Source organism: Numida meleagris, chromosome 6 (genome assembly GCF_002078875.1).
Source record: "Numida meleagris isolate 19003 breed g44 Domestic line chromosome 6, NumMel1.0, whole genome shotgun sequence".
NCBI classification, from domain to species: Eukaryota; Metazoa; Chordata; class Aves; order Galliformes; family Numididae; genus Numida; species Numida meleagris.
In genome coordinates, this window is record NC_034414.1 from 49,541,021 (window position 1) to 49,568,539 (window position 27,519).

The window sequence follows — 27,519 nt, forward strand, 5'->3', positions numbered from 1 at the left end:
GATATCAGCTATCCCATCTGTAAGCAGAGGAATGCAGTTTTACATTTGATATGATCAGGTTTAATGGAAAATTGGCCTTTTGCTTCCACTACTAGAGTTATGGGTTGGGTTTTTGTTTTGTTTTTAACTTGAATCTTATGACTGCTGGTAAAGATAAACACATTTTAGTGAATAGAAAGCATGAAATCAAGAAGTGTAAGAACAGCGTAGGTGGAGGAAGATATCTGCGATCTTTAAGAAAATTCAGTTTATACACTTACAATGAACACTACACTGGCTTGTAAAAACCACCTACATCATGTCACTTGGAAACCACATTAACACTCATCTCTCTTAAGGTATTAATCTAGATGTTCCCACAAAATAAATGGCTGTTATAGTTTCAATGACTTTCCTTCCAGCTCTCACTCATCCTTGTTGCACTATATCCCTTCTTGCTATTACTTCTCTCCCAGCATCGCCTTCCCTTTTTCTCTTCCATTTCCCCTATAAACTTGTCTCAAAAGCTCTATGAAATACAGTATCACTGCAGTTCACTGCGTACCTTTTCTCCAACACATTTCTGTAGCTGTCTTTAAGTTGTAATCTGGTAAGAAAACAGCCTTTTCCCCCCAACTTTTCAAGGGCATCTGAAATATTACAATATTTCAATGATAACAAAAACTTACAGAAAACACTAAAAAGATTGATGGTAGAAAGCCCACACCTTTTCCACTTGAGACTGCATTCCACTTTGTATGCAATGTAAATTTACGTTTCCCAAGAACGCCATTTGCCAAAGCCCACATTATTCCATACATTAGGAGCTAGCTTTGATACACTTGCTGCTTGTGGCTAGGAGCTACACTCAGAATCAATCCAATACAAAGCCCAGCAAATACAGGGATCCTAGGTTGTTCTGCTGGCCCAAAAAAACTCATTGATGGACTATACCACTTCTTATCAATTACAGTAACTCTTTGTGCTATACTGGTACACAGCCTGAAATGTTGTTGCTTCCTGCTGGTTAAGAAACTGTAAACTCTCCCTATATAAAGACTGCCATACAGATTTCTCATGGGATCAAGTCAAGAATGCCATCTTGAGCTGCAGACCACAACTCCAAACACACATTTTTGCAGTGAGAGGCAGATCCTGGTACACATTCAGATTGGTTGTACCACACTGCAGCTTTCTTCCAGTTCCACAAGATTTCGCACAGCATTCCTCTCTCTTTCTCGTGCCTGGTTTCCAGCATCAACGCTGGATAAAAGTCACAGGACTTCTACCTCAACCTTCTCTTTCTGAAAGCTATCTACCCTACAAAGGCAACTGCCTGATCAAACAACATCCCCTAGTATCTTCCTGTTTCTATGAAGAAAAATTGGGCAGCATCCATCTTCTCCTGGAGGGACAGTGAGAACAGAAGTTTCTCTGAACAACTGTGACAGCAACCAAGAGCAGGTACTTTTGGAGCTACAAGAAAAGCACTACAAAGAGGGGTTTTTCTCCAGTATGTTCACTCAGCTTCTTGTGGTCTAGGCTGCAACTGAGTAAGCTTTCTTTCTTTACAAAGCTATGAAACTCCCCAAGCCAGCTTCTCCTATTTCATACTAATTTTCATTTTTATCTCTCTTTGAAAGACCTGATTTAGACACATGACCCATTTGTAATGGGACTGCACACTTCCTCTCTCAGGAGAAGTGAATGAAATAATTTGTCCCCACCACTTCTTAACAAGAACAGTCTTCCCAAGATAAGCTCTCTGCAAGCTTCATGTTTTTTTCATTCAGGTATTTCCTCTCTACGCATTTCCTCCACTATCAGCAAGCAGCTGGATTTTATTCCCTTCAGGAACCTTTTACCTCTCTCTCTTCTCCTTGTTGATTTTCTTTAAGAAATTTGTCAAGCTGGTAGTTCTAAGCCTTGTTGTTCCTTAAAGAAAGCACAGTATTATATCCAAAGTATAAGCATCTACAATTAACTGAACAACATCTGAAAACAAAAGAAACACTGCACATGAACAAAATCAGAGAAAGTAAGAAATATCAGACTAACACTGAAAATTTACTTCAAGTTTTCACTAATGAAAAGAACTTGGCAACAAATTGTTTGAAATACACGCCTCTTCTCTTAACGCCTCCAAATGAATGCTTTTTTCCTCTTCCTAGAGGCTGACTGAATACAGAGACAGCAAATGAATTTGTTACCATTTCAAAAGCAGTTAACATCAGCTAAGTATATAAAAAATACTAAGAAAACATTGTTGTTTTTGTACTTACTCAGAAAAATCCAGTTTCTGCAAAGCAATTATTTTCTAACAAGATGCTGTTTTTACTTAATTTTACAGCTGGGCTGTTCAGGAAGGCATAAGACAACCACGTGGTTGACACATGTTTCAATAAACCCTGATGTAAAATACATTTTGATTGTTTGTGAAAATACTGCTTACATGCTTTAAGCTCAATGAGCTGTTTGCTATGGTTTCACAATCCCAAAAGCAACTCCCTCAGAAGATAAAAGAAGTTTTATAAAGGTTTGGTCCACAAGCAAATGAGATCAGTTGCTGCCAAGAAAACTCTCCTGATGCTCATATAAAAGAATTCCCCAAAATATGCTGTGAAATCATTAATAAAAAATGCTAACATTTCTCCCAGTTTCTATTGCCATAGCTGTTCAAAACAGTTACAGAGGTACACTGCTTTTCTTAGGTACAAGTATTTCAACAGATATTAGCCTGTACAGGTACATCAGAAAACAACATACTATGAAATGTTTAATTCCAAACAGTGCTATCTAAAACATGAACTAGTAATTACGTGCTACTTCTGTTTGTAGCTAAACAGATTTTCAGAAGTTCCACAAATCCACAAAAATCCCATAAATTTTCAAAACAGCTCCTGCAGTGGTTTAACATGACCTGTCCTGCTTCCCACTGCAACATGCCAATGACAATCAGAAACCTCTGCAGAGTGTGAGTTCAGACAGAGGCAGCTTGAAATTCTGAGAAAGCCTTGGATGCAGTTGAAGACTATGACAATAGCATCCAAACATGCATTTCAATAGGAATTGCTTTTTGAGTCCCCAGATAAAGATTTCATATGGGTGAGCCCTCACTGCAACTGCGTTTTAGTCACCAAGAATCAGAATAATTTTAATGATCAAAAGAGATGACACCTCCTTAAAGCAGAACTCCATCTAACAAGAACTTGACTCTTTCCTCCACTCCTTCCTTTGAAAAAAAAACAACAAAAAACACATTTTGGTATCATATGCAAATTCTTTAGGATATACAGAAAAGATCATATGTTTATTGATACATACCTATCACTACATTACTCTGCTTCACATAGCAGACAGAGTGGAATAAAGTCTGCCTGAACAGTAAGAAGTTCCGAGGTATCACTGCATAAATTTTTGTTATTATTATTTTTAAAGTCCTTTAATTGCATTATAGTCAATGACATAAATAGCACAAAACTAGGGAACAACATAGATTCCAATTAACTGGACTGTCTCCAAGGAAGAGATTTAAAGCCAAAGATGCTTAATGTCAAGGACTACCATTTAATTGCAACAATAATTCCACCTAAGTAGAATGCCCTCAAGCAACTTAGCAGCAATAGGGCCCTTGATTATTCCTATGCGGTGGAAAAAAAAATGAAGTCTATCAGTTCTGTTTATTTTTTGTTTTAACACCTTTGTCTACCCTCTGCTTTCTACACATATTGCAACTCCAACATCATTTACCACTGCGTGCTGGCTGCTCCTTTCAGATAATTACAATCATTACAGGACAGCCCACATCTCTAATCACAGCACAGGCAGCAGATGCCACAGATGCTCCTCCCAGTGTCTGGGCCCATCTCATGTAACTAATCCAAGTATTAAGTTCCTCACCCAAGCAGTGAGGTGATACAGATTGTAACCATACAAAGACACTGTTGGCCTTTCATTCTGAAGGGCTTCCTACTCACACACATGCCTTACAACACTTGCATGCTGTTAAAAATCCTTGCAAATACCCCTACAAGAAAGTAGGGAGGAAGGAGGATATCCACAGCACAAAACAAGTTTGCACAGGCCTCAGGACCTGCTCCACCTTACATGGCAACATACACAACTCTAGCCCTCAAAAATGAATTCAGTTATACCTTCATCTCTTGTAACAACTTCAATAGGCTGACTGTTTCGGCACCATGGCTTGAACCACATAACCCTTAAGGACCTTTATTTGAGCATTCAGTTGACAGTACTCAATATACATGAATCTGTTAATATGGGAATTAAGAACAGAATTTGGGCAGCTTTAAAATAATGGCTGTTTTTCTCTGGATAACAGTGAATCACAGCTGTTTCTTCAAGCTTCTCTCTACACTAATGTACGTGTGCTTGAAAATGCCTCTGCTTAGCACCACGCTCTCACTAGTAGTGCTTGGGATTACTATCAGACCACCAAGAACTGTATACACTGGGGGAGTGTGGCAGTGTATATTCAATGCATAACAATGCAAAGGACGTTAGGCTTTGGCCATGAACCACAGTACATATTTGTCTGAATGCACATTCATACAAATATAGGTATATGTTTTGAAAAGCTTTTGCTATGAAAGCCTTAATTGTGTGATACAGTCTAGGCTTTAACACGTTTGGAAGGCCTTCCAACTTCACTCACCTTAAGTCTACTCCCCATTCAGTGGGGAAATCATAACTAACCTAGAAGAAGAGACTAGACATTTTAACTGAAATACTGTCAGTAATTCTAGACCTTGGAAGTGACAGAAGAGGCTCCTCTTAGCCTCTTTTCATCTCTTGGCATTCATAGTTGGCAACCTGAACCCTCAGAGGCTCCACATTAACTCAAAGAAGTGACACTGCATGGGTTTGAAATGAAAGCTTCTAACACGGGCATTTATTGGGCTATGAGGTATAAGAAAGAAGCAGAAATATTAAGTGATTTGGCCTCAGCTCTGAGCTTTCAGATGTTTGATGAAGTAATAATAAAGACATATAAGATCACAAGGCACTGTAAACTGCTATGAAATTTTAATCCTCACACTTCAGAACAATACTACCCAGTAGTTCTGTTTGCTTTGGTGTTTATTTGCATGTTTACAGGTGACAAAATAAACCAATGCAAAGATTTTAAACATTTATTTTGGCACACAGGTGGCAGAGTAAGTGCATTGTCTCCTGCAGTCCCAGAACGCAATCAGGAAGAATATACTCCACTTTCTGAACAAAGCCTTCTTCTCTGTGTTACAGGAGAAAGCTTGAACAGCATCTCTCCCCAGCACAAATGCTTCAGCAGAGCATACCAACATACTGTACCCTGCCTGCTGAAAAATCAGTTCTCCTACACTGCCTAAGACCACAAAAGCCCCTATCCACATGACTCACCTGTCCTGCTCACTCCAAGGTAAAGTGTGACCAGACCCCACAAGTGTTCGGATAAGGAGCTGCAACCAACTACAGCACCCCGTAAGATACCCAGGCTTCACAGGGATTTACCTCCAGCTTCTCCAAACTGATACTTCAATGTTATTTTTAACTATCTGCGTTCCTGTTTTACTGGGACTATTTCTGCACAGTCGGGTATAAGAAGGGGAAAAAAAGCAGCAGCATGACTCCTGACAAGAGTGGTATTAACATTAGTATTAATATCCTGCTTCCCAGCTCTTGTACTAAAGAGTTTGCTACTTCCACAAACAGAGCTGTTATCCACTAATCTGACAAGTCAGTAGATAAAGAGAGGTGACATCCACACTGGAAGCAACCAAAGAATTCTTCCTTAGTGAGCACAGCTGACAGTGCTGATATGAGCCCTGAATATGGCCATGCAGAGGCCGCTCCTGACACCTCATTGGTCCATCTCTATATACCAGATAAAATGCATTCTGGGAGCAGCAACATACAAAAACATGTTCAAGCCAGGTCTTTGTTATTCACCTGATCTGACATTTCTGAACTCGTTGGAAAGTAAAATTATATCTTTACAGAAGATGAAATCTTCCTCAAAATTGCAGACTTTTGCTTTCCTCAAGCACAGGAATAAAGCCCTGGTGGAACACACTCAAGCTGCATCACTACACAAACTTTCCATCTTCGAAGCAGGTATACACTAAGACTAGGACTGCAGTCTCAAAGTTTGCAGTGCAAGTCATTGGTTGCTTGTATCATCAGAAAAAAAATAACACTCCGTATTACTTATGATCCACTTCCAGAGAACAGCTACAAAGATACTGCAAGGTAAAGCAAGCATTATCACATTAGGCTGTTGCTAAAATTTAGTCTTCCAAATGCCCATACTCCCACTACAATGGGGCAGTTTCTTCTATTCAGACATTGATCTAAAGGTGTTTAATAAGCCAGAGAAACAGGTTGTGCAAGTCAGGCATCCTACAATGATAAAAGAGAACTGCAACGTTATCTGCCATTGTCTTGAAAGAAGGACTTGCATTTTTTATTTTTACATAAAGCAGTGAGATATGGAAAAATTGCTTTTTTAGGAACCCTTACAGACCTTACTATTATTCGCAAGCATCATCTGGGAATGAAGTCAGAAATAAGTGTTTGAATGCTGACTTTTAGAAAAAGGAGCAGAGAAGAGATACCAATCAGCATCTGACTACCATGTGAGAACACAACAGTCATTTCCTGCAGCTTCAAGCTTTACATGGACTGTATCAGCTTCTTCACTGTAGCAGCATACAAAGCCTCTCCAATTGGTCTGACAACACCAGCTTCATTTGCTCCTGACAGACAGAATCAGATGCAGCATGCTCCAGAGGGAATGGACGCTTCTCTATTTTAAGGAGAGTTAATATATTAATATGCTGCCAATGCAACTGTGCATAGCAAAGTGGAAGATTAAATGCTGTTGCTGGTCATCCAAGGCAGACAGCTATTCTCCCTTTCTCACCAAACAGCTCATGCTGCCTTCCACAGGTCTAAAAATAATGCTCCAGCAAGCACAGGTCCTTGAAGAACGACTCCATCCACACATCGCGGAGCTTCCTGCTGAGACACACTATTTGGAGAGGGTAGCTTCCAAAGAAAAGATGATCCAGTCACAAGATCATAAACACATGTATTAATGTCACAAGTATCACAACCCAGGCGGTATTTCATTCTTCACAGTGAGCAGGGTAGTTGTAAAAATGCTGCTGGTTTAGATGTTAGCAATGGAATATCAAAGACTGTTGCAATGCATGAGTCTCATCAGGTTCCTGAATCTGAGCAGCTCTAGCCATGCCACCTGGAAGCTCATGGCCCAACTAGATTACAGTTCTACAAGGCTATGCAGTACTTACCCAGGAGGCTGTGAGCCAGTTTTGAAAAGCCCATTTTATGTATAAAACTAAAAATTGGTCAAGACGAACAGGTCACAGGGTTTTAAACACACAATAGCAACTGTTTCCTAGTAACATGTTCTATATGAAACAAGCTCTGCAGATGCATTAAAGAACTGCTTTTGTATCAAGAGTTGAACTGGTAGAACTCAATAAATTAATATTTAAATATGTGCAAGGCACCAGCAAAGACTAGAAGATATGAATATTTTAAGATATATCTTATATATAATACATATAATACGTATCTTATATAAATATATTTTAAGATAATATATTTTATCACTGGTTTTAAAGAATTAAGAAGCCCAGATTTGTAAACCTCTTTCATGCCATCAATAGTCAATAGAAGAGTAAATTGGTGACAATTCATTACACTCCCATGATATTCTGGAAGAGCAATTTAAAAAAAACAGAATAAGGTGTAGTGACTTTCAGAGCAGTAGAACAATCATTTTGACATGAACATTGAAATGCTGTCTGCACAGATATAAAAATATAACGAAGCCCTCCATATACCTAAGCACAACTCTTTACTTTTGGACAACACTTGTCAAAACCGTAAGTAATAGTCCACTGCGTTTCAGAAAAAATGTAGCATCAAATGCTCCAACAAACCTCACGTAACTTCCTAAAGTCAGAGAATGAATGCAGAAAGGTAACTCAGTATTTACTAACTCTGGCAACTGTACTTGGTTTCACAAAATATGTTCTACTGGCCTAATACTTTCACCTTTTCCAGGAGAAAGACTTTGAGAACCAAAGAGTAGAAAGAGTGATACTCTTTCATTTTTAAGACCTGTACACAGGCAGACTTTCAACAGTCACTTCCTCCAAGCTCAGAAATGGTCTGTTGCTGCATGCTGGATGTTAAGCAAAGGTGAGAAAAAAACAGCATGAATGACTGTTGTCATTTAACCTAGTTTATTGTTCAGCATGGTTCTACATGGTATGGAATATCCCTTTGGCCAGTTTGGGTCAGCTGTCCCGGTTCTGCACTCTCTCTGCTCCCCACTGGCAAGTCAATACGAGAAGCTGAAATGTCTTGGCTTAGTGTAAGCACTGATAACTCTGTTCTGGTTGTTGCAGAGCAATGTTATTCTCACTGTAAATCCAAAACAGCACTATAGCCGCTACCAGGAAGAAAATTAACTCTATCCCAGCCACTGAATGGGGTACTTCTGACAAAACTCAAACGACAAAACAGAAGAGGTAGAAATAGGGCCATATGACCCAGGAACATGCGAGACATTGAGCGCGGGGGTGAGGTTAGGAAAGCCAGAGCCCATCTGGAGTTCAGTCTGGCAAGGAACATGAAGCCACTTCCAAACATACGAAGGGCAAGGTGACTGGGATTGCTCACCATGGATTTACGAAGGGGAAGTCACATTTAACCAGTGGATATCATTTATCTCTACTTTATAAAGGCCTTTGAAACTGCTGCAATCACATCCTCATAGACAAGCTGACGAAGTACCAACTAGAACAGTCAGTGAAGCAGGCTGCAAAATGACTGAACTGCTGGGTTCAAAGGGTTATGACGAGCAGCACAAAGTCCAGCTGGACGCCACACTAGTGGCATACCCTGGACTCAGTACTGGGACAAACACTATTTACTACCTGCACCGCTGACCTGAACAATAAGACAGCATACATACACAAAGCAAGTGAACTTTATCACCAAGTAAATTTAAGTGTATCCAAGATGGGCCCTAAGGACAATTAATCCAACTCCCTAGAAGGCCTGGCTGGGGAGGAAATAGCCTGCAACTCATGCTTGGTTGTCAATGACCCCTTCCCCCAAAGGAGCTCACAGCTTAAGGGGATTAAGTTATCATTGTACAGGCATCAGAGTAAGACCCAGCATATCTGAGATACTGGACCAGGTTCCAAGGGAAGAAAACTCATACTACCCCCTTTACCTGCTCCTCTAAAACATTACCACATGAAAACTTTGGTCAGTAGGGCTATAAGCACTAAGACAAAGGAAGATCCCTCTATTTCTATTACTTGCTAAAAAAAATATAGGCAGTATTTACAAGTGGCTTCGTTTTACTGAGTTAATTCAATCATTGCATATCACATCCTAACACAGAATCATAGAATGGCCTGGGTTGAAAAGGACCTCAAAGATCATCTAGTTTCCACCCCCCGCTGCGTACAAGACTGCCAACCACTAGATCAGGCTGCCCAGAGATATAAACACATATAAACTAAGAACTGAGCCACACACAAAAGCATAGAATCCAACTACAAGCAAAAGAGCTCCAGAGATGCATTCACCTCCAGTGCAGGTTGACACTTTCAGCAAAAATGATTGCAAAGCAGCTCATAAGAACAGATACAATTTATAGTCCATGTTCTGCTATAATTTCAGCTTACAATAACAGGCTGGTTGAAAACTCCAGTGGTTCAAGCACTGCTGTTCAATCACTTCCAGAAAAGCTGAGCCACCTCTTTCACAAATCAGGAACACAAGAATAAAATAAGATGGTACATAAGTACTAATCTCTCATCCTCTTTGTCCTGGTTTTGGCTGGGATAGAGGTAGTTTTCTTCCTAGGGGCTGGAATGGTGCTGTGTTTTGGATTTCGGGCAGGAATAATGCTGATAACACATCGATGTCTAGTTGCTGATCAGTGTTTACACTAAATCAAGGACTTAATTGCTCCTAACATTTAACAGTCTAACATCAGGCTCAACAATCTTTCTGAAAAGTAAAAGGAATCTCAAAGTAGAAGTTATACTCCATTTTGATTTTTTAACAGGACATCAGCAACTGTAGTTCCAGAAACATGCTTTTTGCTTATGTTGTATTACCTGGATGTGAACAGCTTCACAGCTTGTCAACATCTGTTCACATGTACTCACAGGAGACAAAGCCAACCTCAAGCCAAGCCTTTCCCACCTCAGCATGCTTCAGCCCAGGGCTAGAAAGACAGGCAGAATTCTCCCTGCAGCTGACAGGTCTGCTGCTCTGGCCTGGTAACGGATCCCAGAACTGAATGGGAGCTTTCAGTGCCAATTCTTCCCTACTTCAAGAAGTAAGGAACAGAGGAGGCATGAGTAGAATTGCTGAACAGGATGGGAAGAGTAGAGGACAGGCACAGACTGAACAACCAGAATCGTCATTTGGTGGAAAAGCCAATGTAGGGCAAGTAGCTAAAAACAGAAAAAGGGAACAGAGAAGGTTACAGCAGACGAAGGGCAAGTACAGGAATGTAAAGCAATGTTAAAAACACTCTTGGGCTCTGAACTTGTCTTTTAATTACTAAAATACAAATCCCTTCAAAGTAGGGCTCCAAATAGATCATACTAAAGCTATACAACATCAGTGGAGCACATTTAAGATAACATCACAAAGTAGTTTACTTCTAGAATTTACACTCCGTATTCTCAGTTAAAACACTGAGAAGCACCTGAAATCAGGCATACGAAGCTGAAGCCTCTCTAAGCTAGCTGGCAAAAGTTGGCTAGAATTCAACTCTTAATCCCTTGTTTGCTATGAAAAATGGTACCATCACAGGTTTGCCAGTACTCACACAAGCCTATAGTACCTAGAAAAGAGAATGTTGAACCACTGTTGTATACATTACGTGCATCCACTCTGCAACGAACAAGCTTCATTATTCTCTCCTTAACCTGAAGCTAAGATGGGATTGATTGTATGCAAACATTACTGTGATACTGGGAAGCAGCCACTCTGCAAAGTAACAGCAAAAGAAATACCTACAATAGGCTAAATCCTTATCTGATCTGCTTACAAAGAACACAGACACCAACAAGTCCAGCTAATTATTTGGGAACAAATCTCAAACATTCAGTTTTCTAATTAGAATCCAAGAGAATACTTGTGACAATATTCTGACCTGGAATGCTGAAGATGCTACTAGATCTACACAACACCACAGTTCTGTCAGTCTGACTTCCGTTTCACTTCAGTTGCTAGTTAGATATTACATTAAAGACCACATCAAATTAATCATTTCTTACCAAAAGTTTATATTTAAATCAAAAGTAAATCACAATGCTAAAGGGTAAAGAAAAGTGGCTAAATCCAAGGCAACATCCCAAATCTAAATATGTATTTTATAATTACCATCACTTACCAGCTTGCTAATTCCAAACTACTATAATAAGAGCTGTACTACTGTACATCCACCCTCACCCCCCTTCTGCAAAACTTACTTGGGCAGAAGGAATGCTGCTTACTATAAACACCTCACTGATCTTCAAGGGAAGACAACTTGCTAGCTGCCACGCAGGAAACAAGTCAGGCACTTTCTTAATGATTAATAGATTCATTGCCTCTCCTTTGAACCAACTCCTCAAACAACTATTTAACCAGAAAAGTAAAAATATGCAAAGAAAATAAGTAAATGGACTGTTAAACTCTACAGTTTGAATTTACTTTTGTCATTTTGTTGCTTTGAGTTTAGTTCTTCCTGAGGACTAACAGATTTTCTGCAAATTCCTTCTGAACAAAATTAATGCAAAATAATGTACCATTTTTATTTTAATTATTATCTTGTGTCACCAAAATATAGCTTTTTGGAATGAAGCTGGTCACCCAGCTGACTGCAGCTATCAGCACACAGACTAAAAAGCCCAGGCCTCCAGAACTACTTCGTGCTCATGGCGTAGGCATTAGGACATGGTCTTTAGCAGGGGTCTACTGAACACTGACATTGTGACAGGGAAGCTACAGATCCCCCAAGATCTCTAACACTCCCACACCACCTCCTTCTCTCAACGAACAACTACAACACTCATTGGCTGAGGACTCCCCAGTATGTCAGTTTAACCCCATAATAAACACCACTACAGTGGTGTTGAAAGCTCTAGATACACAGACCTCCTGTGCCACGGAGGTATTTTCAACTGTACTTCAGTCCAGCTAGCTCAACATAACTCAGGGCTCTATCAAAGCACAAACTGACATGCTTGAGCTTCTACCATATTAAGACACCTAACAGATTAAAGTTATCCACAAGTATCCCTGCCTTCCAACCATCACACCATTCCCTCCAGCATGTACATTAGCTTACTCTTTTACACCAGGAACCACATTTGAGGCATCCAGAACAGTACAGCTGTTTACTCACCTACAGTAGTTTCAATACACTGTGGCTTTTTATTTGGTTTTTAAACAAGCTTACAACTGAAAGCTTAAAAGAGTTAAGACATTACGGTAATGTTACTGCTAACACCCATAGAACAGAGCCACCGTTTGAAGAAACAGGTGGTTATGTTGCATGCTCTTAGAAGGAAGAAAGAATTTGCACACAGCTTCATCTCATGAGCAAAATTAAGTTCCCAGAAGAGTAGATACCAGGCTTCCTGCCCTAAGCTCTATGCTGCAAAGAACAGCTTCCAGAAGGAAGGCTGAGGTTGTTCTGACAGCTCAGCACTGTGTTTGGGCAGCAACTCAATCGCAAATCAAAAACTTAGGAAGTTGTTCAGAATTAAAGACAATCGTAGAGCACAGACTCACTTAAGCAACCCGAAACGAGTGTGCTGGGCAGGAAGAGGATGAGGAACAGCTGTGAGAAGTTGGGTTTCAGCAGCCTCAGGGGGGTGGGAAACCCCGAGCTGCCGAAGGAGCGACGTCCGCACGGGCAAACAGCTTAAATGGTACTCGGAAGAAATAGCTGACGTTTCACCCAGCACCGCGGCCGCCCCGCCGGATTCGGCGCTGGGGAGCGGGAAGGTCGGCGGGAGCGGGCAGCGTGCGAAGCGTGGCACGCACAGGGAAAGGGATTACATCACGGGGAAAGCAGCCCCAAGCCCGGCGTCCCGCTCCGGCCTCCGAGGGTGAGGCTGAGAAGAGGGGTTTGCGCCGAGCTCCCCGCGGGCTCATCCCACCGCAGCGGCGGCGGCGGACGGAGAAAGGCGGCGGCGGGCGGGAAGCGAGGGGGCGGCGAGGCCTGGGCCGGCGGAGCGCGCCCGCGGCGCAGGAAGGGAGGCGGCGGGGCGGGCCGCGGAGGGAAGGGCTCTGGGAACGAGCCCGCCGCGCGGGATGCCGACTCCCGAGGGATCCCCGGCACGACCTCCACTTACCTCCCGCGCGGGGCGGCCGCGGCCTCGGCTGCTGGGAGCGGCGCCGAACCCAGGCCGGCCCTCCGCCGGACGCCGCTGCCCGCGGGTGGGGAGGCGGAGGCCGAGCGAGGCCCAACCCCGCGCAGCCAGCGCACGGCCCCACCCCCGCGCCGCCATTGGTCTAGCCGAGGCCACACGGGAGGCCTCGCCCCCTCCGGTAAGAGCCGCGACCAATCCGCAGTCTCCGCTGTCGGCCCTAAAAAAGGGCATGGCGGCTCCCGCATTGGCGGGGAGTTTTTCCACGCCTTCAGCCGTTCATTGGCTCACGCGGCTCGCAATCTTCTCCTCTCTGCCCTTCGATTGGTCCATTCTAAGGCCACAGGAGACCGTCGCGGGACTGCTTCTCGCGCTTAGCAGGAGGAGAAGGAGACGGGATTGGTTGCGGGAGAGTTCTGCCGCTTCTCATTGGCCGCCGCGCAGCGGCCGCTCGGGGCTCGCGCTCTGTGCCCTGGTGACGTTGACGTGACGACGCAGCGAGCGGCCTGGCCTGCTTCCCAAGATGGCGGCGCGCAGAGCGCGGGGGCCGTGCTGTCGTTAGAGACCCGGCGCTTCCCACCGCTCCGGTGTCCCGCTCGAGGCCTGTGAGTGCGCGGGGCGCGGGCGGCCCTCTCCGGGGAGAACGGCGGGCGGGAGTCCGGTCCTGAGGCACGGGGGAAGGAGCGGCGGGGAGCGAGGGCACCGGGAACCTCTCTGAGGGGGGGGAGCTGGGACGGAGCCGGGTGAGAAGGCCGCTCCCTGAGGGGGGCGGGAGGGAGCCGTGATCGGAGGCCCGACGGCTTCTTGGGGCCGGCGGGGGCCGTTTGGGGCGGCCCCGGGGCGCTCTGCAGCGGGTGGGGGTGCGCGGGGGGCGGTTCGCCGGGAAGGATTTCGGCTGCGGGGCTGTGCACGCGGAAGTGCCTTCGCTTCTGACAGAAGCGGGCCCGGCGCGTTAAAAAGCTCCTTCAAAGTCACGGTCACGCATGAGGAGGAACTGTAACGGCTACAGCGCCGTCAGTTCGGGTAAATGAGGTGGGAGCGTGCGCCGGAGAGAGCTGTAAGCGGCTGTTGGCGTGTGTGTGTGACAGCGATCGGACGGCTCTGTCAGTGACACAAGGAGACGTGAAGGCCCTTCAGAACCAACGTGTGACAAAAGGTGCTTTCCTTCCTTCCGACAGAGAAACTTTTCGAGATTGAGAGAGACAGATTATTGTCTTTTTTGTTTGTTTGTTTTTTCTTTTTCTCCTTCCGGCTGTTCATTTGTCCTGTCATCCATTTTCACAGTGGAAACATCTGGAAAATCAAACTTCATCTAATTTTAACAGGCTTACACCTGGGTCTTCCTCTGACTGTTTTGCTTGGAGGAAATCTGTTGCAATGTATTTTAATCGGCATTTGTTAGTGGAAGCTTTGCCAGTGTGTACGTCCGTGGTAATTTGGGCACAGTATATGTAGTTTATTGAATTACAGTAGAAAGAGACTCGTGCCCGAAGGAAAAAGAGTCACCAATGCAGTCTTCATTCCCTCTATAAATTGAGGAAGGCTGAACACCACTCACAACTCCAACACCAGAAAGCTCTCTGCAAAGCTTTGTGCTGTCTCTATGAACACGTGAAATGCTGGTCAGCACACTTGTTCAGCACAATCACTTCTTACAGTAACTGTAATGTGCTGCCTTATTTTGGTGGTGATTTTGAGTCGCGCCTTACCATACAGACGTATGTCAGTTGTCTTGATCTTGATATGTCGAAGAACATGAAACTGTACTCTTTTTTTCTTCAACTACCTCAAGTGCAGGTCACTTAACAAAGGTTTTAGCCAAGTGTTGCCATCCTGGTAATGTTTTCAAGAGACTCACTGGGTGTTTAAATTGCCTTTCAGGCTGACCTCACGTGTGTGTCCTGGTTATGAAGAATGATCTGATTTCATCTCCCTCCCTCCGCTGTTCAAATCTTGCTGCTGCTATGACTAAATTGTTTTTCTTATTTTGTAGACAAACTAGGTGAAAGCTGTTCTGCAGAAAAGTAGCAGATACCCTTGATAAGACACTGTTGAAGTATATCAAGCAATAGCAAAAATAATCATATGTATGTCTAGTCTTTGAATTGCATTTGCATTATATGGGGAAGATGAGAACACGGTTAAATATTACTTATCTTTGAGCATGGAAAAAAGAGTCCTTTCCACTTTAAAAGAAATTCTTTCTGCTTCTCTTAAAGGTTCTGAAGCTACTAACCGGAAACTTTTCAGAAAACTTATCAAGCAAGAACAGTTCTGTTTTAATAAATGAAGGAGAATAAAGAAAATTCCAGCCCTTCTGTAAACTTGGCAAATCTGGACCATACAAAGCCATGTTGGTACTGGGATAAGAAAGATTTGGCACATACACCTTCACAGCTTGAAGGGCTTGATCCAGCCACCGAGGCACGGTACCGCAGGGAGGGTGCCAGATTCATCTTTGATGTGGGAACACGTTTAGGGCTGTATCCTTTAAACTCCTGATAGAGTGAAATGTGTCAATGAATGGGGGGTTTTAAGAATGAAATATTGCAGTATATGCGTAGTTAGTTGTTCAAATGTTTCTTCGTCATGAATCAAAAATCTTTTTGAGTGTTACTTCGTAGTCTTAGCCATTCGTTGGGTAATCAAGGTGTTGTCTGAACCTGTCTGGAAATAGAGAAGCAAGCTGGGGTATGGTCTTGTCAGTTACGGATATTCTGGCAGTTACCAAATGTGGTCTCTTACAACACAAGTGACATAATTTCTCAAATTTTGAATGTTGTGTTCATTTTTCTATATATTTTAACTTTGGAGATTCTAACCTGTGATCCCCCTTCCCCATTTTTTTCGTATAGGTTGGGATTTACAACTGTGTGTATGTTAGTAATTTCTCCTCATTGTCTCACTCTCATGGATACCGCTTTTTGCTTCCTATATTCCTGTTACTTCTTTTCATCCCATGAGTTCTTTGTTTAATAAATCTTGATGAAGATAAAATTTTACATTTCTTCTGGCAGAGAAGAGTAGGGAGCGTGTTCAGATTTAAGTTGTATTTGTAGGTATAAATATTTAGTAACTATTTTTTGTAGTAACAGTTTCAGCAAAGTGATACTCATGCCAAGTGATACTTTTGTTCCTGTTTGTACCTAGCTCTGCTTTTGACCTTTTTTGAGACAGGTAGCATTTATCATGCAGATGACCATGCACGGACTTTTCTTACTTCCAGTAAATGCTTTAGGTATCAGCTGCAGTCTTAGGGGGATTGTGGCTTCTTTTTCTAAAGCTCCTCTTTTAATTGCTTTTATTTGCTTTAATTGCTAATTGTTTTTTAGCCAGTCACTGAATGCGCCGTTACTTGAGGTACTTGATACATCAGAGTGCTTCTTCTGTTGTATGTTTGGTTTTACGTTTGTTCTATGACTTGCTTGAAGTTCCTTATCTTGCCCCACAGACACTATGATACTCTAGCAACCGGAATAATTTATTTCCACCGGTTTTATATGTTTCATTCCTTCAAGCAGTTCCCAAGATATGTAAGTATTTACATTATTGATGGGCTATCTGAAATCACTACAAGTCCAGGGTATTACTGCTTGCAACAACTCTGGATGATTAAAAATGAACTTTTTATCTTTTAATCACCACAGCTCCTGCTTGTTCACAGATTTTTATGGTTGGAAATGTCTTTGTGTTGGTAACATCTTGCTGATGCTTTTCTGGCACTGCTGAAACAAGACAGTTTCTATTTAGGGTCTCTAACCAAGAAATAAAGTTTCATGAAATGGACAGTCCTCCAAATTCTGTATTTTTCTTTGAGAATGAAAAGCTTAAATTAGCACTACAGTAATATTATTAATTAATGTGCTTATTAAATATTTTCTGTGAAACATCTACAGCACTATTCATGGAAACTGATCGTGATTTAATAATGCTGAACTGTTTTGAATATGCGGACAACTCTTTGAAAGCACTTTATTTTTTAGGTGACAGGAGCCTGCTGTCTCTTCCTGGCAGGGAAAGTTGAAGAAACACCTAAAAAATGTAAAGATATAATTAAAACAGCCCGTAGCTTGCTAAATGATGTACAGTTTGGACAGTTTGGAGATGATCCAAAGGTAAAAAATACTCGTGTTGAACTTGTTTCTATCCTATTGTACCCAGCAACGTGACATTCCTTAAAACACTGGTTGATTTTCAATTGGTCCAAATTTCATGTTCAACGTGTTTTTATGGCTCTTTTGGATAACATAGTAGGTAGCTATGACAATCATTCTTGCTAATAGAGGTAGCTCTTGCTAATACAAGTAAAGACTACTGAAGTTAATGTTGATATAAAAAGCTTATATTTTATTTCATATGAATTCTGGTGTCATTTTGCAATTTAAAATAAATGTGGAGTCATTGTGGTCAGAATTAGAAATGCTGTCAGGACATAACTCACACTTGGCAGGCTTAATGTGCTTTTAGGAAAGAACTAATTGCATCTCAAGTCAAATAGCAGAGCATCATCTCAAATGTATTAAGGTTCCTGTTTAGAATACTTAGCTTAGCGAAATGAAGCTTCTCTCAAAATTGTTGCAAGTGGTTTATTGTAAATGCAAGAAGGATCTAAAACTAGAGAGAGATGCTGGAAGCTTACCTTGTTGTTTTGGTTTTGTATATTGGACAGTTTTATGCTGTATCTGTTTGAGTTCTTTGTTCCACGTAGGAAAAGGAATTTAAAACACCACTTCTGCCCTTCTGCCCCAAATAAATATGACGAAGAAGTATCTGGGTTTAAAAGAGTTTTTAAGTTGGAAATGTTTCTGTTCTCCTTGGAGAGAAACCCTAATCAAGCAAAAGCAGACAAACGTGCTTGCGTAAAGATGTTCTTTAGTCATACTTTATACCAGCATAAAATATTTGTGAGTAAAAGAAGGAATAATATTGTGGTCACCTTGTTGTGTGTTGTAGGAAGAAGTGATGGTCCTTGAAAGAATCTTACTACAAACAATAAAGTTTGATTTGCAAGTGGAACATCCATACCAGTTCCTTCTCAAGTATGCTAAACAACTCAAAGGTAAAATGCTACAGGGTGAGCAAGTACTGCCTGTTCTTGATTTTTGACACTTCATTTACGTTAACGGTGCAAATCTATTCTTTTCCAAACTATTTGCTTTTCTGATAACTTTATTTCCTTTACCTCTTCTGATTGTTTTTCAGGAGACAAAAATAAAATTCAAAAACTGGTTCAGATGGCATGGACATTTGTCAATGACAGGTGAGATGGTACCAGGAAACATTTTAAAAGTTAAATAGTTACTGTTGCTTACTTTATACCATGTTAAGCTATTTCTTTGACATTTCTCTGCTTATTATATATTATATATTTTCTGCTCATAGTGAGAACAGCTAAGTTATTTCTTGATCTAAGTATTTTGTACTTTTAATCTTTACCGCAGTATTCAGTTAAGCAGAGAATCTGGAAGGACTGCAGAAGTAGTCTATTAAAAATTTGACATTTTATGGGAATGACTTAATATTACAGTCAGAAATGAAAAAAAAATGATGTTTATTGAAAAGAACAGCACACATTATAGATATCAAGACAGAATCTGGCTTCTTGCCCAGCCTGACATATAGCTTATTCTGTTCATTGCAGGGGAGTTGGACTAGATGACACTTAAGGGTCCCTTCCAACTCAGTAGATTCTATGAATCCAAGTATACTACTGGATTGCATGAAAGAGGATACCACTTACACTCTTTCAAGTTTTGCACACTAATCTACTTGGGGTTGTGTGATGTTTGTAAATTCTTAACTATCCCATTAGCTGTCAGTCACCTGTAGCCTAGTGGAGGATTTAGACTACTGCGTAGGATACTATTTTGCTGCGGTTAAGGAAATAGTAATCAGTGAACTGGCAGGAGCTTAGTTGGCTATGAACATGAATACTGTGTTTAGTTAACGCTACAGGTGAGACTGCTTTGCAGTGTGGCTGGCAACACCAGAATATAATGCTGCCTGTTCCGCTCCCATGTCGTGCTGGTTTTTCTGTTTGTGAGCTCCAAACTCAGCAGAGTGTGGCGTACTACTTCTGCAAGCATCTGCTCTTTGTATTATGTATGTCTGAAATTGCCGTGGTAAATGGTAGCGTAGTGCAGGAGCAGCTTAGTTTTGTAATCTCATTGCTCTTAAGTGGCTGTTTCTAAGTTTCTCCGTTAAATTTGTCTGAGATGTTCAAGTGTGGTGGGAGTTGATAGTGTTAGTTGCAGCCGTTGTTCATTAAAGTTCTGTTTGTTTTTTCTGTCCCAGTCTCTGCACTACCCTGTCGCTGCAGTGGGAACCTGAGATCATAGCAGTTGCAGTTATGTACTTAGCGGGCCGTCTGTGTAAGTTTGAAATACAGGAGTGGACATCAAAACCAATGTACAGACGATGGTGGGAGCAGTTTGTCCAAGATGTTCCTGTTGATGTTCTGGAAGGTATGAGAAATGTTTGCCAAAAAGAGAGGGATATTTCTTTCAGCTGTGCGATCTAGATCATAAGTAAATGCAGATTGCTTCCTTTATGGGCCTTTAGCGCTATGTCCTAACTAGATTTTTAATTGAACTTATTAAATGACGATTTTAGTCTGGTTATCGTGATTAGTTTTTTGATCGGTGTTTGCTTTACTAATTATTTAATTTGTTTAGTTTATAACACAACTAATTAGCTGCTAGTCTATGATGTGCTGTTTTGTTTGTTTTTAGTTATTATTCCTTTTCTCCCAATTTTTAAATAAGCAGTTCTATGAGCACTGGAACTAATGCAGCCTGGTTTCTAGCAAATTACACTAGGGTTGCAGTCACTGAAGTTTATTTTCTCTAAAAAGCTTAATTTGGTTATGGCGTGTTAAGCGTACATTTGTACATTATGAGTGTGTAATAATTGGGTTTTATTTATTTATTTGTTTTTAAAGACATCTGTCACCAGATCCTGGATCTGTACTCACAGGGAAAACAGCAAATGCCTCATCATACTCCTCATCAGCTGCAGCAGCCACCATCTCTTCAATCCACGCCTCAGACGCCTACAGTACAGCAATCACAGCAGTCGCAGAGTTCAGAGCAGTCGCAGACTCAGCAGCAGAAAGACTCACAACAGTCATCACAACAACAGCAGCAGCAGCAGCAGCAAACACAAGCACAGCAACCTAAAAAGCCTTCTCCCCAGCCGAGTCCTCCTAGACAGATTAAAAGACCAGCAGTAAGTTTAACTTCGAACTTCAACTTGCATTTTATTTTCAAACTCATCTGATGTCACTTTTATTTAAAGGCTGTGTTGTGCAGATTTGTTTGCTTTAAGAATCAGCCTGGTAATTAACTTTTTATGGTAGACTTCTGTTAGTTATATGGCAAGCGTGTTAGCATAGAACAGCCTGGCCAGTTTTGGCATACCATATTCTCATTTCACTTGCGGCAAAACCAAGTGGACAGACATTTAAGTCAGCATCCGACTACTGAGGTTCGTGATTCTGTGCCATCTAAATTTGTTGTGTTGCTGTTGAGCAAACTTAGTTAAGGAAAGGTCTCTATTTTGTATTACCACCTCATCATTGAAAATAAGAAACTTCATGACCAATAGAATAATACTGGAAGTACTCCGCATGCTTTTCTGTAGTCATCAAGTCCAAATGAAGCTTTCAAACATTTAGCTACATGTTTGGTGTCTAAGCTATCAAAAAAAGTATTAAAGTGATACTCAAATATTTTTTCATGTTAGTAGTAAAAGGAGTGTTTTCAGAAATAAACTGATTGGAAAAAGTCCGTTGAGGAAGTAAGTTTTGTACAGCTTTTACAGCTTGTGCTCTAACTTATCTTAATTAATCCATGCCAAAATAGAGAGCAGATGTCAAGAGGAAAAAAAAGAAAAAGGAAGAAGCAAGAAATGGAGATAGTGAAATGGAGTTGGAATTGTGAAACGTCTTCGTGATAGCTGCCTCCTAAAAAAGAGAAAAGTGACTTTCTAAAACCTTGGTCTTTTAAAAATTATGTTTTACAAGATGTAGCTTGCTACTAGAGGAAGAAAAGCTGTGCTGTGAAATACATAGTTCTTGCACTGAATACTGGCTTTAGAGTTATTCAGGGTAGAAAGCTGATTAAATGTGTTCAAGAGATTGAAAACTGAGAGAGCTCTTTATATTTGATATGTGTGGGGTTTTGTGCTTTTTCTAGTGTCAGCACAAACTCTGCTTGGGTTGTTGGATCTGTAGGGCAGGGAACTCTTCTCTTACTTTCTTCAACAAAAATGTGTAGGGTAGTTTGGCACATTAGAAACCATAGACAACAATTGAGATTTCTCTATGTGTCTCCATCCCAATTGGAAGTTTTTAGGAATGCTTGTTCTAAAAGTCTTTATTTACCGTACTGCTGATTATACCCCATCCTGTGCATTCATGAGCTATCTAATGGGGACAAAAGCAGTGCCTTCAGCACGACTAGTAGCCATTGTTCTTTAGTAGTGCTCTCTGGTCGAGCCCTCAGAGCATCTTAAATATCCTTGAAGGCAGAGGTTGAGGTCCACCATGTAATAATTAAGGAAGCAAATAAAAATGCAAATAAAAGGTGAGCCTGATAGAGTGTAGACATCCAGAACAAATGCAGAGTAAAGCGTGACTACAAGACTTTGTCATTTTTCTATTTTGAGATAAAGAAACGCGATGATCTGAGCTCATCCTTTCTCCAGAAAAGAGTCTGGGAGAACAAGATGGGTAGTGTTGGAACGATTTACTTGGTGCTTCCAAAGTATACTTCAGCTAGATGAACCGTAAACCTTTTTAAAGATGTTTGCCTCCTTCTATAAATAGGGCTTTGCATGACATCTCCTTCACTTTGTATGGAATACAAATACACTTCATTCCTGGAGGCTGTATTTTCCATTTACATGAACTCTTAGAACTCCATTATTTTTTACCGAGCCAAGATATTTTCAAGCAGCTGAGGCACTGGCCCGTGACTTCCAAGCCCATACTAGCTGCCTCAAGCATATGCACATCCTCTGCATCTCTAGTGTTGAAGAGCACTTGAGCGTTCAGTTGATTTCGCTAAAAATATATTCGTGAGTCATTAGATACAGATAGTAAATGCAGTTTGATTAAACGAAAAACTATTAGTGGGAACACTTTTAATGCGTATAGAAACAGCACTAAGTGAGCAGTTCCATTATTATGTGGATTAGGCTTTTTATGAATATAGTAAATAACAATTAGCATGCTAGTAACAGTAAAGTTAACTCTGAAATGTCGTGGCTGGAGCATAGAAGCTAGAGTGCAATACAAGGAGTAAATAAAAGCTCATCTCTATTTTAGCAACTCTTACTGTTAGGGAAGAGATTTAAATTTTGATAGGCTTTGGTTTTGTTGCTTCTTGTTTATTTCTTTAGCATAAGTGTAGTACAAACTGACTTGTTCCGTCAAATGAACTATTTTGTATTTGGCTCCATTGCTTGTTCCATCCTTGTGGTGGTTGTACCCCAGTGACATAGAACTAAGATTGTCCTTAAAAAGTGGGGAAGCAGCCAGAAGGGGCTAGAGATAAGCTGAATTGGCCGTCAAAGCAATACAAGATGGAAGCAGTGCTAAGCAGCCCTCAGGTGCCTTTGGACAGCAGAAATCTTGAGAATGCTCGGCAGAATGAAGAGGAATTCGCTGTTCTAATTGGAGTAAAATGCCATTCTGTTCTTCCTGTGGAAACTGAAGTGATGGGAACTGAGCAACAGCTGGTGAAGGCTGAACCGTGAGACCTAATAGTACCTTGGAAAAAACACCCTTTCATTCAAAAACTATGTACCCTTCTAACTTTTATCTTAAATAGCTTTCTACCAAAAAAAAAAAAAAAAAAAAAAAAAAAAAAAAAAAAAAAAAAAAAACCAACCAAGTTGTTTCCTGTTTTGCTTGCTTTTTAGAATTTTAAAATGCTTTGTATTTTGCAGTGGTTGTATCCACATTTTNAAAAAAAAAAAACCAACCAAGTTGTTTCCTGTTTTGCTTGCTTTTTAGAATTTTAAAATGCTTTGTATTTTGCAGTGGTTGTATCCACATTTTTTTTTCTCTTTTTTTTTTTCTTACACAGGCTGTCTCTCCAAAAGAAGAAACAAAGACAGCAGGTAAAGGCTAATATTTGATTCCTTTCATTTTACGTAAACAGTGCAGTCCTAAACTATTTTGATGCTAATGCTGTATCTTTAAATGCATACTGAAAATATTTTTTAAATGTTCCTTACCACAAAACTTGTAAAAATGGAATATAGCTGTGCCCCAATAGTCCCTTAATACAGTTTATTCAGGGAACCTCTTGCTAAACTTTGCAACTCTCAACGTACAGCTCTATTCATCCTTTGGAGCAGTGCTTCAGCAAGCTGTGGGGTCCTGAAGTAACTGAAGATCCCAAGTCACTGAATACCTGCACTAATAAGAATTCTGTTAGTAATTAGTGACATTTTTAATTGGTTGCTGGCATGGCTAATGGTAAAAAGTATCTTGCATTTATGGGTAGAGTAGTATGACACATGGTAACTTCGGAAAATATTGCAGAGCCACAGCTAATTAGGAACTTCCAAATGTTTTCCAGAACCACCACCACCATCAAAAATTCCTAAAATTGAAACTTCACATCCGCCAATACCTCCCCCACATCCACCTCCAGGTAAGCTTTGATTTCTAAAACATGTTTACTCTTGCAGTTAATCTTTCATTCTTATGGTTGCAGAGGTGGGGAGGGGGGTGGAGTTTGTTGCCTTGATGAAGCAACTTGGCAATTAAGTGCATTAGGTAGATAAGCACAAAAGGGAATTTCATTTTAGTAGTGTAGGCTTTCCAAGATAGAAGCAAAAAAGTTCTGATGGAAATAAAACCATACTTTGTGGGCCAAAGCTTTGTCTTTTAAAGGCCTAGAAGAATAAAGCTGACTCTCTCGCATGCAAAACATGACTGACTAGCAGGCCAAAGACTTATGATCTGGAAAAGGATGGCAGACGCCATGCTGTCAGCGTAGCTTCCAGCTGTCCTATAGAAGTCCTGCATGCTACATCTTTCATACAGAAATTTTGCAGGTGTGTAACTTCAAAAAAAGTAAAGGGGATGCTTTGCTGTGTCCCAAAATTGGGCTTTGCCTGCCAGAGAGCTTTAACACTGCACACATGCCTTACCTTTACAAGTAAAGTATACTGCTGTAAAAACTTGCTTCCGGTGCCTTGACACATCAGCTGTCCTTCCACTGAGCCTTAAATATTACATAAACGTTTTACAGAGCATGGTCTGTAATGTAACTGTAAGATGGCCACTTCTAACAGAATTACAAGAGAGAAAAACTACGCTCTGAATTATAGTAGGAACATTTTTTCCCCATTTGTTAAAAACTAATTGAGAATAAAGGGATTCTTCCAGAGATCACATTCGTCATTCCTTCCATTGTTAAATATTGAAAGCACGTCTTAAATCCGGAGTGATAATGGCATTGAGCAAATGGAGAAATTATTGCCTGTTAGAATTTAGGAGTTACAAGCCCTGGAAATGGTAGGTACCACAGCCCAGCATCATCTGGCATCATCTAATGACACAGATGTCCTATTGGGAATTTTGCTGTTAAAATGATGGCTGCTTGTTTAGATGAGGTACATCCTTTATATGCAGGTAACTGACTTGTTCCCTTTCCTATCTAAAATTTTCCTCTTAAGATTTGTTTATGTAAGCACATCATTGTATAAGCACTGATACATTTTAACAGCCTTTGGAGGCCATCTCTTGCCTGTCCTCTGAGGACAGAAAGCAGCTGTTGAAAGCTGAGAATATTTACTGACCAAGTGAATAACAGGACTGGAAAACTTAATCTCAAATTCTGTTCAGCTTTGTCAGTTTAGCTGTTGGATGTTACTGGAAATGACTACTCTGCTTCTAAATAACTTTTCTTAACTGAGCAATGTCTTAGGTGCTTCTATATACAAGTAAGTTGAACGTCAGAAACCCCAAACCTTTTTGCTTGGGCATTTTAATACAGACTGTATGACCCTGCAGAGATGTTGCCATTTTGTTAGTCATCTTACTGCGCAAGAATTCCTTGCTTTAGAAAGTCTGTATTAGAAGGGAACCATTCTTATTTGAAGACTGTTTAAAGCACATTCTTGGGGGGAATGGCTGAGCATCATTCTGTAAAAATCGGACCTTTTGTGAACTTCCTCAGACTGTCATATATCGAGCTCCCTGAAATGAATCAGTGGAACAAAGCTGATCAGATTTCGTGTTCTAAGTAATCTACAGCAATAGATTTTTTTCTGTTAAAAGACTTGAGATTTTGGCCTGTATTCTTCAATAGTGTTTCACAACATGGGAGGCAAGTGAAGGGCAGAGTAATCCCAGGCCACCTTCTGGAGTACAAAAGGGCAGAAAGGGGAGGCGTAGACAAAAGAAGTCGGAAGCTCTGATCAAAAGATCTTTGCAATCTCGGGTCTCGGGACTTTTTTAAAGTCTGCTGGTTGTGATTCTCTCCTTCCAGTTGGCTGATTGCAGAACAGTATTTAAATGAAAATAGTAGGAAGAAAGGAGGATGCAGGAGAGTGGGAAAAACTGACCTTGGATCTTTGTTCTGCAGTTTAGTTATTTTCTAATACCAGAACAAGGTCTGAGTGCGTACCATATGGCTGGCATTCAGAGGCTTAGGAAACTACTCTTTTGATGTAATAACCAAAAGAAAATACAGATGTATTAGGAAGCTATTGCCGCCATAAATGAAATTTTCTTTTCCAGAGCGCAAGCCTCCTTTGACAACTGCAGTTTCAATGGGAGAAGCAGAGCAATCTACTACCGTGGACTCAGTCGATATGCCAAAGGTCCAGATTCCTCCCCCTGCTCATCCTGCCCCGGTACATCAACCTCCGCCTCTGCCACATCGCCCCCCGCCCCCGCCCCCCACCAGTTACATTACGGGGATGTCTACTACAAATTCTTACATGTCAGGGGAGGGTTATCAAAGCCTTCAGTCCATGATGAAAACAGAAGGACCAACGTACGGAGCTCTGCCGCCAGCCTACGGACCACCAGCTCATCTACCCTATCATCCTCATGTCTACCCCCCCAATCCCCCGCCACCAGTTCCCCCTCCACCTCCTGCATCGTTCCCTCCCCCCAATATCCCACCCCCTACTCCCGGCTACCCTCCCCCACCTACATACAATCCTAATTTCCCACCTCCCAGGCTGCCTCCAACTCATGCGGTGCCACCTCATCCACCACCTCCGGGGCTGGGAATGCCCCCAGCCAGTTATCCCCCGCCCACTGTCCCCCCTGGCGGGCAGCCACCTGTACCACCTCCAATCCCACCGCCTGGTATGCCACCCGTAGCAGGACTCGGACGTGCTACGTGGATGAGATAGCATGAGGTGATCTGCACGATATCTCTTTATGTTGAGTAGGCAGGAGTAGCTAGCCAAAACCTACTTTGTAAAGACGAGGAGGATAATTTGTATAATTTAGATGAAGAAATGAGACGGTGAAATGAAAATTTAGCTGATCTGTTTGCAGTCTTGTTTATGGTGAGTTATATAGGCTTCTAGATTTTAATGAGCTTTGCAGTATCTATTCTAACTTTATACATTTGTCTTAAGTTTAAATTGTCTGAGTTATTCCAGCACTGGATTACTTTGTACTAGCAAAAATGTTAACCAGCCATATTGGCTCAATTATATCAGTAAGAAGTAAATTTCCTTCTAGAAATCAGTGCCTATTTTTGAGTATCAGAATAGCCAGATACGATGAAATTTCATCTGTAATAAGAAACTTCATTTTTAGTAATAATTAAAAACAACGCAATGTCAAGCATAAAAGCTACTTTATTTAAAGAGAGATTCTGAATGCTAACTGACTGGAATCATTCAGAGGTGTTTGCCTTGCTGATATTTTTGTTTTGGAATGTACTGGTATCTTAAAAGTATTGTTATGTTTACACCTATTTGCAAATTCCTGTACATAATATATATATTTTCTAAGTGTGAAAGTCTGAATGTAACAACCTACTGTGATGTACATCCTGGTTATAAATGGGACTAACTCCATTCACATCTACCCAAATAAAATTGGTTCTGAATTTAGTGGGTTTCCAGG

At 41.2% G+C, this 27,519-nt stretch overlaps 2 protein-coding genes across 7 annotated transcripts in view; one reads left to right on the forward strand and one right to left on the reverse strand.

Moving 5' to 3' along the window:
* Window positions 1–13,549, reverse strand: part of SETD3 (SET domain containing 3) — a 55,080-nt gene extending 41,531 nt beyond the window's left edge. Inside the window, exon 1 of one of the 2 annotated variants that reach the window (XM_021403307.1) lies at window positions 13,392–13,548. The gene's annotated coding sequence lies outside the window, so the exon portion shown is untranslated. Of the gene's footprint in view, window positions 1–13,391 lie in introns of both variants that reach the window. The other variant, XM_021403308.1, reaches the window with a different exon arrangement.
* CCNK (cyclin K) lies at window positions 13,863–27,506 on the forward strand. Of its 5 annotated transcripts, none has more exons than XM_021403312.1 (12): window positions 13,867–14,011; window positions 14,416–14,562; window positions 15,626–15,889; window positions 16,858–16,939; window positions 17,390–17,521; window positions 18,360–18,465; window positions 18,609–18,666; window positions 19,701–19,870; window positions 20,347–20,633; window positions 23,498–23,531; window positions 23,996–24,070; window positions 26,167–27,506. In XM_021403312.1, the coding sequence occupies exons 3-12, from the start codon at window positions 15,693–15,695 to the stop codon at window positions 26,790–26,792; spliced, it is 1,767 nt and encodes a 588-aa protein (XP_021258987.1). In that variant the 5' UTR covers window positions 13,867–14,011; window positions 14,416–14,562; window positions 15,626–15,692; the 3' UTR covers window positions 26,793–27,506. The 5 variants fall into 5 exon arrangements, with proteins under 5 accessions (XP_021258984.1, XP_021258987.1, XP_021258986.1 ...); XM_021403311.1 differs by having other exon boundaries at window positions 13,873–14,011; window positions 14,343–14,562; XM_021403310.1 differs by having other exon boundaries at window positions 13,873–14,011; window positions 14,367–14,562.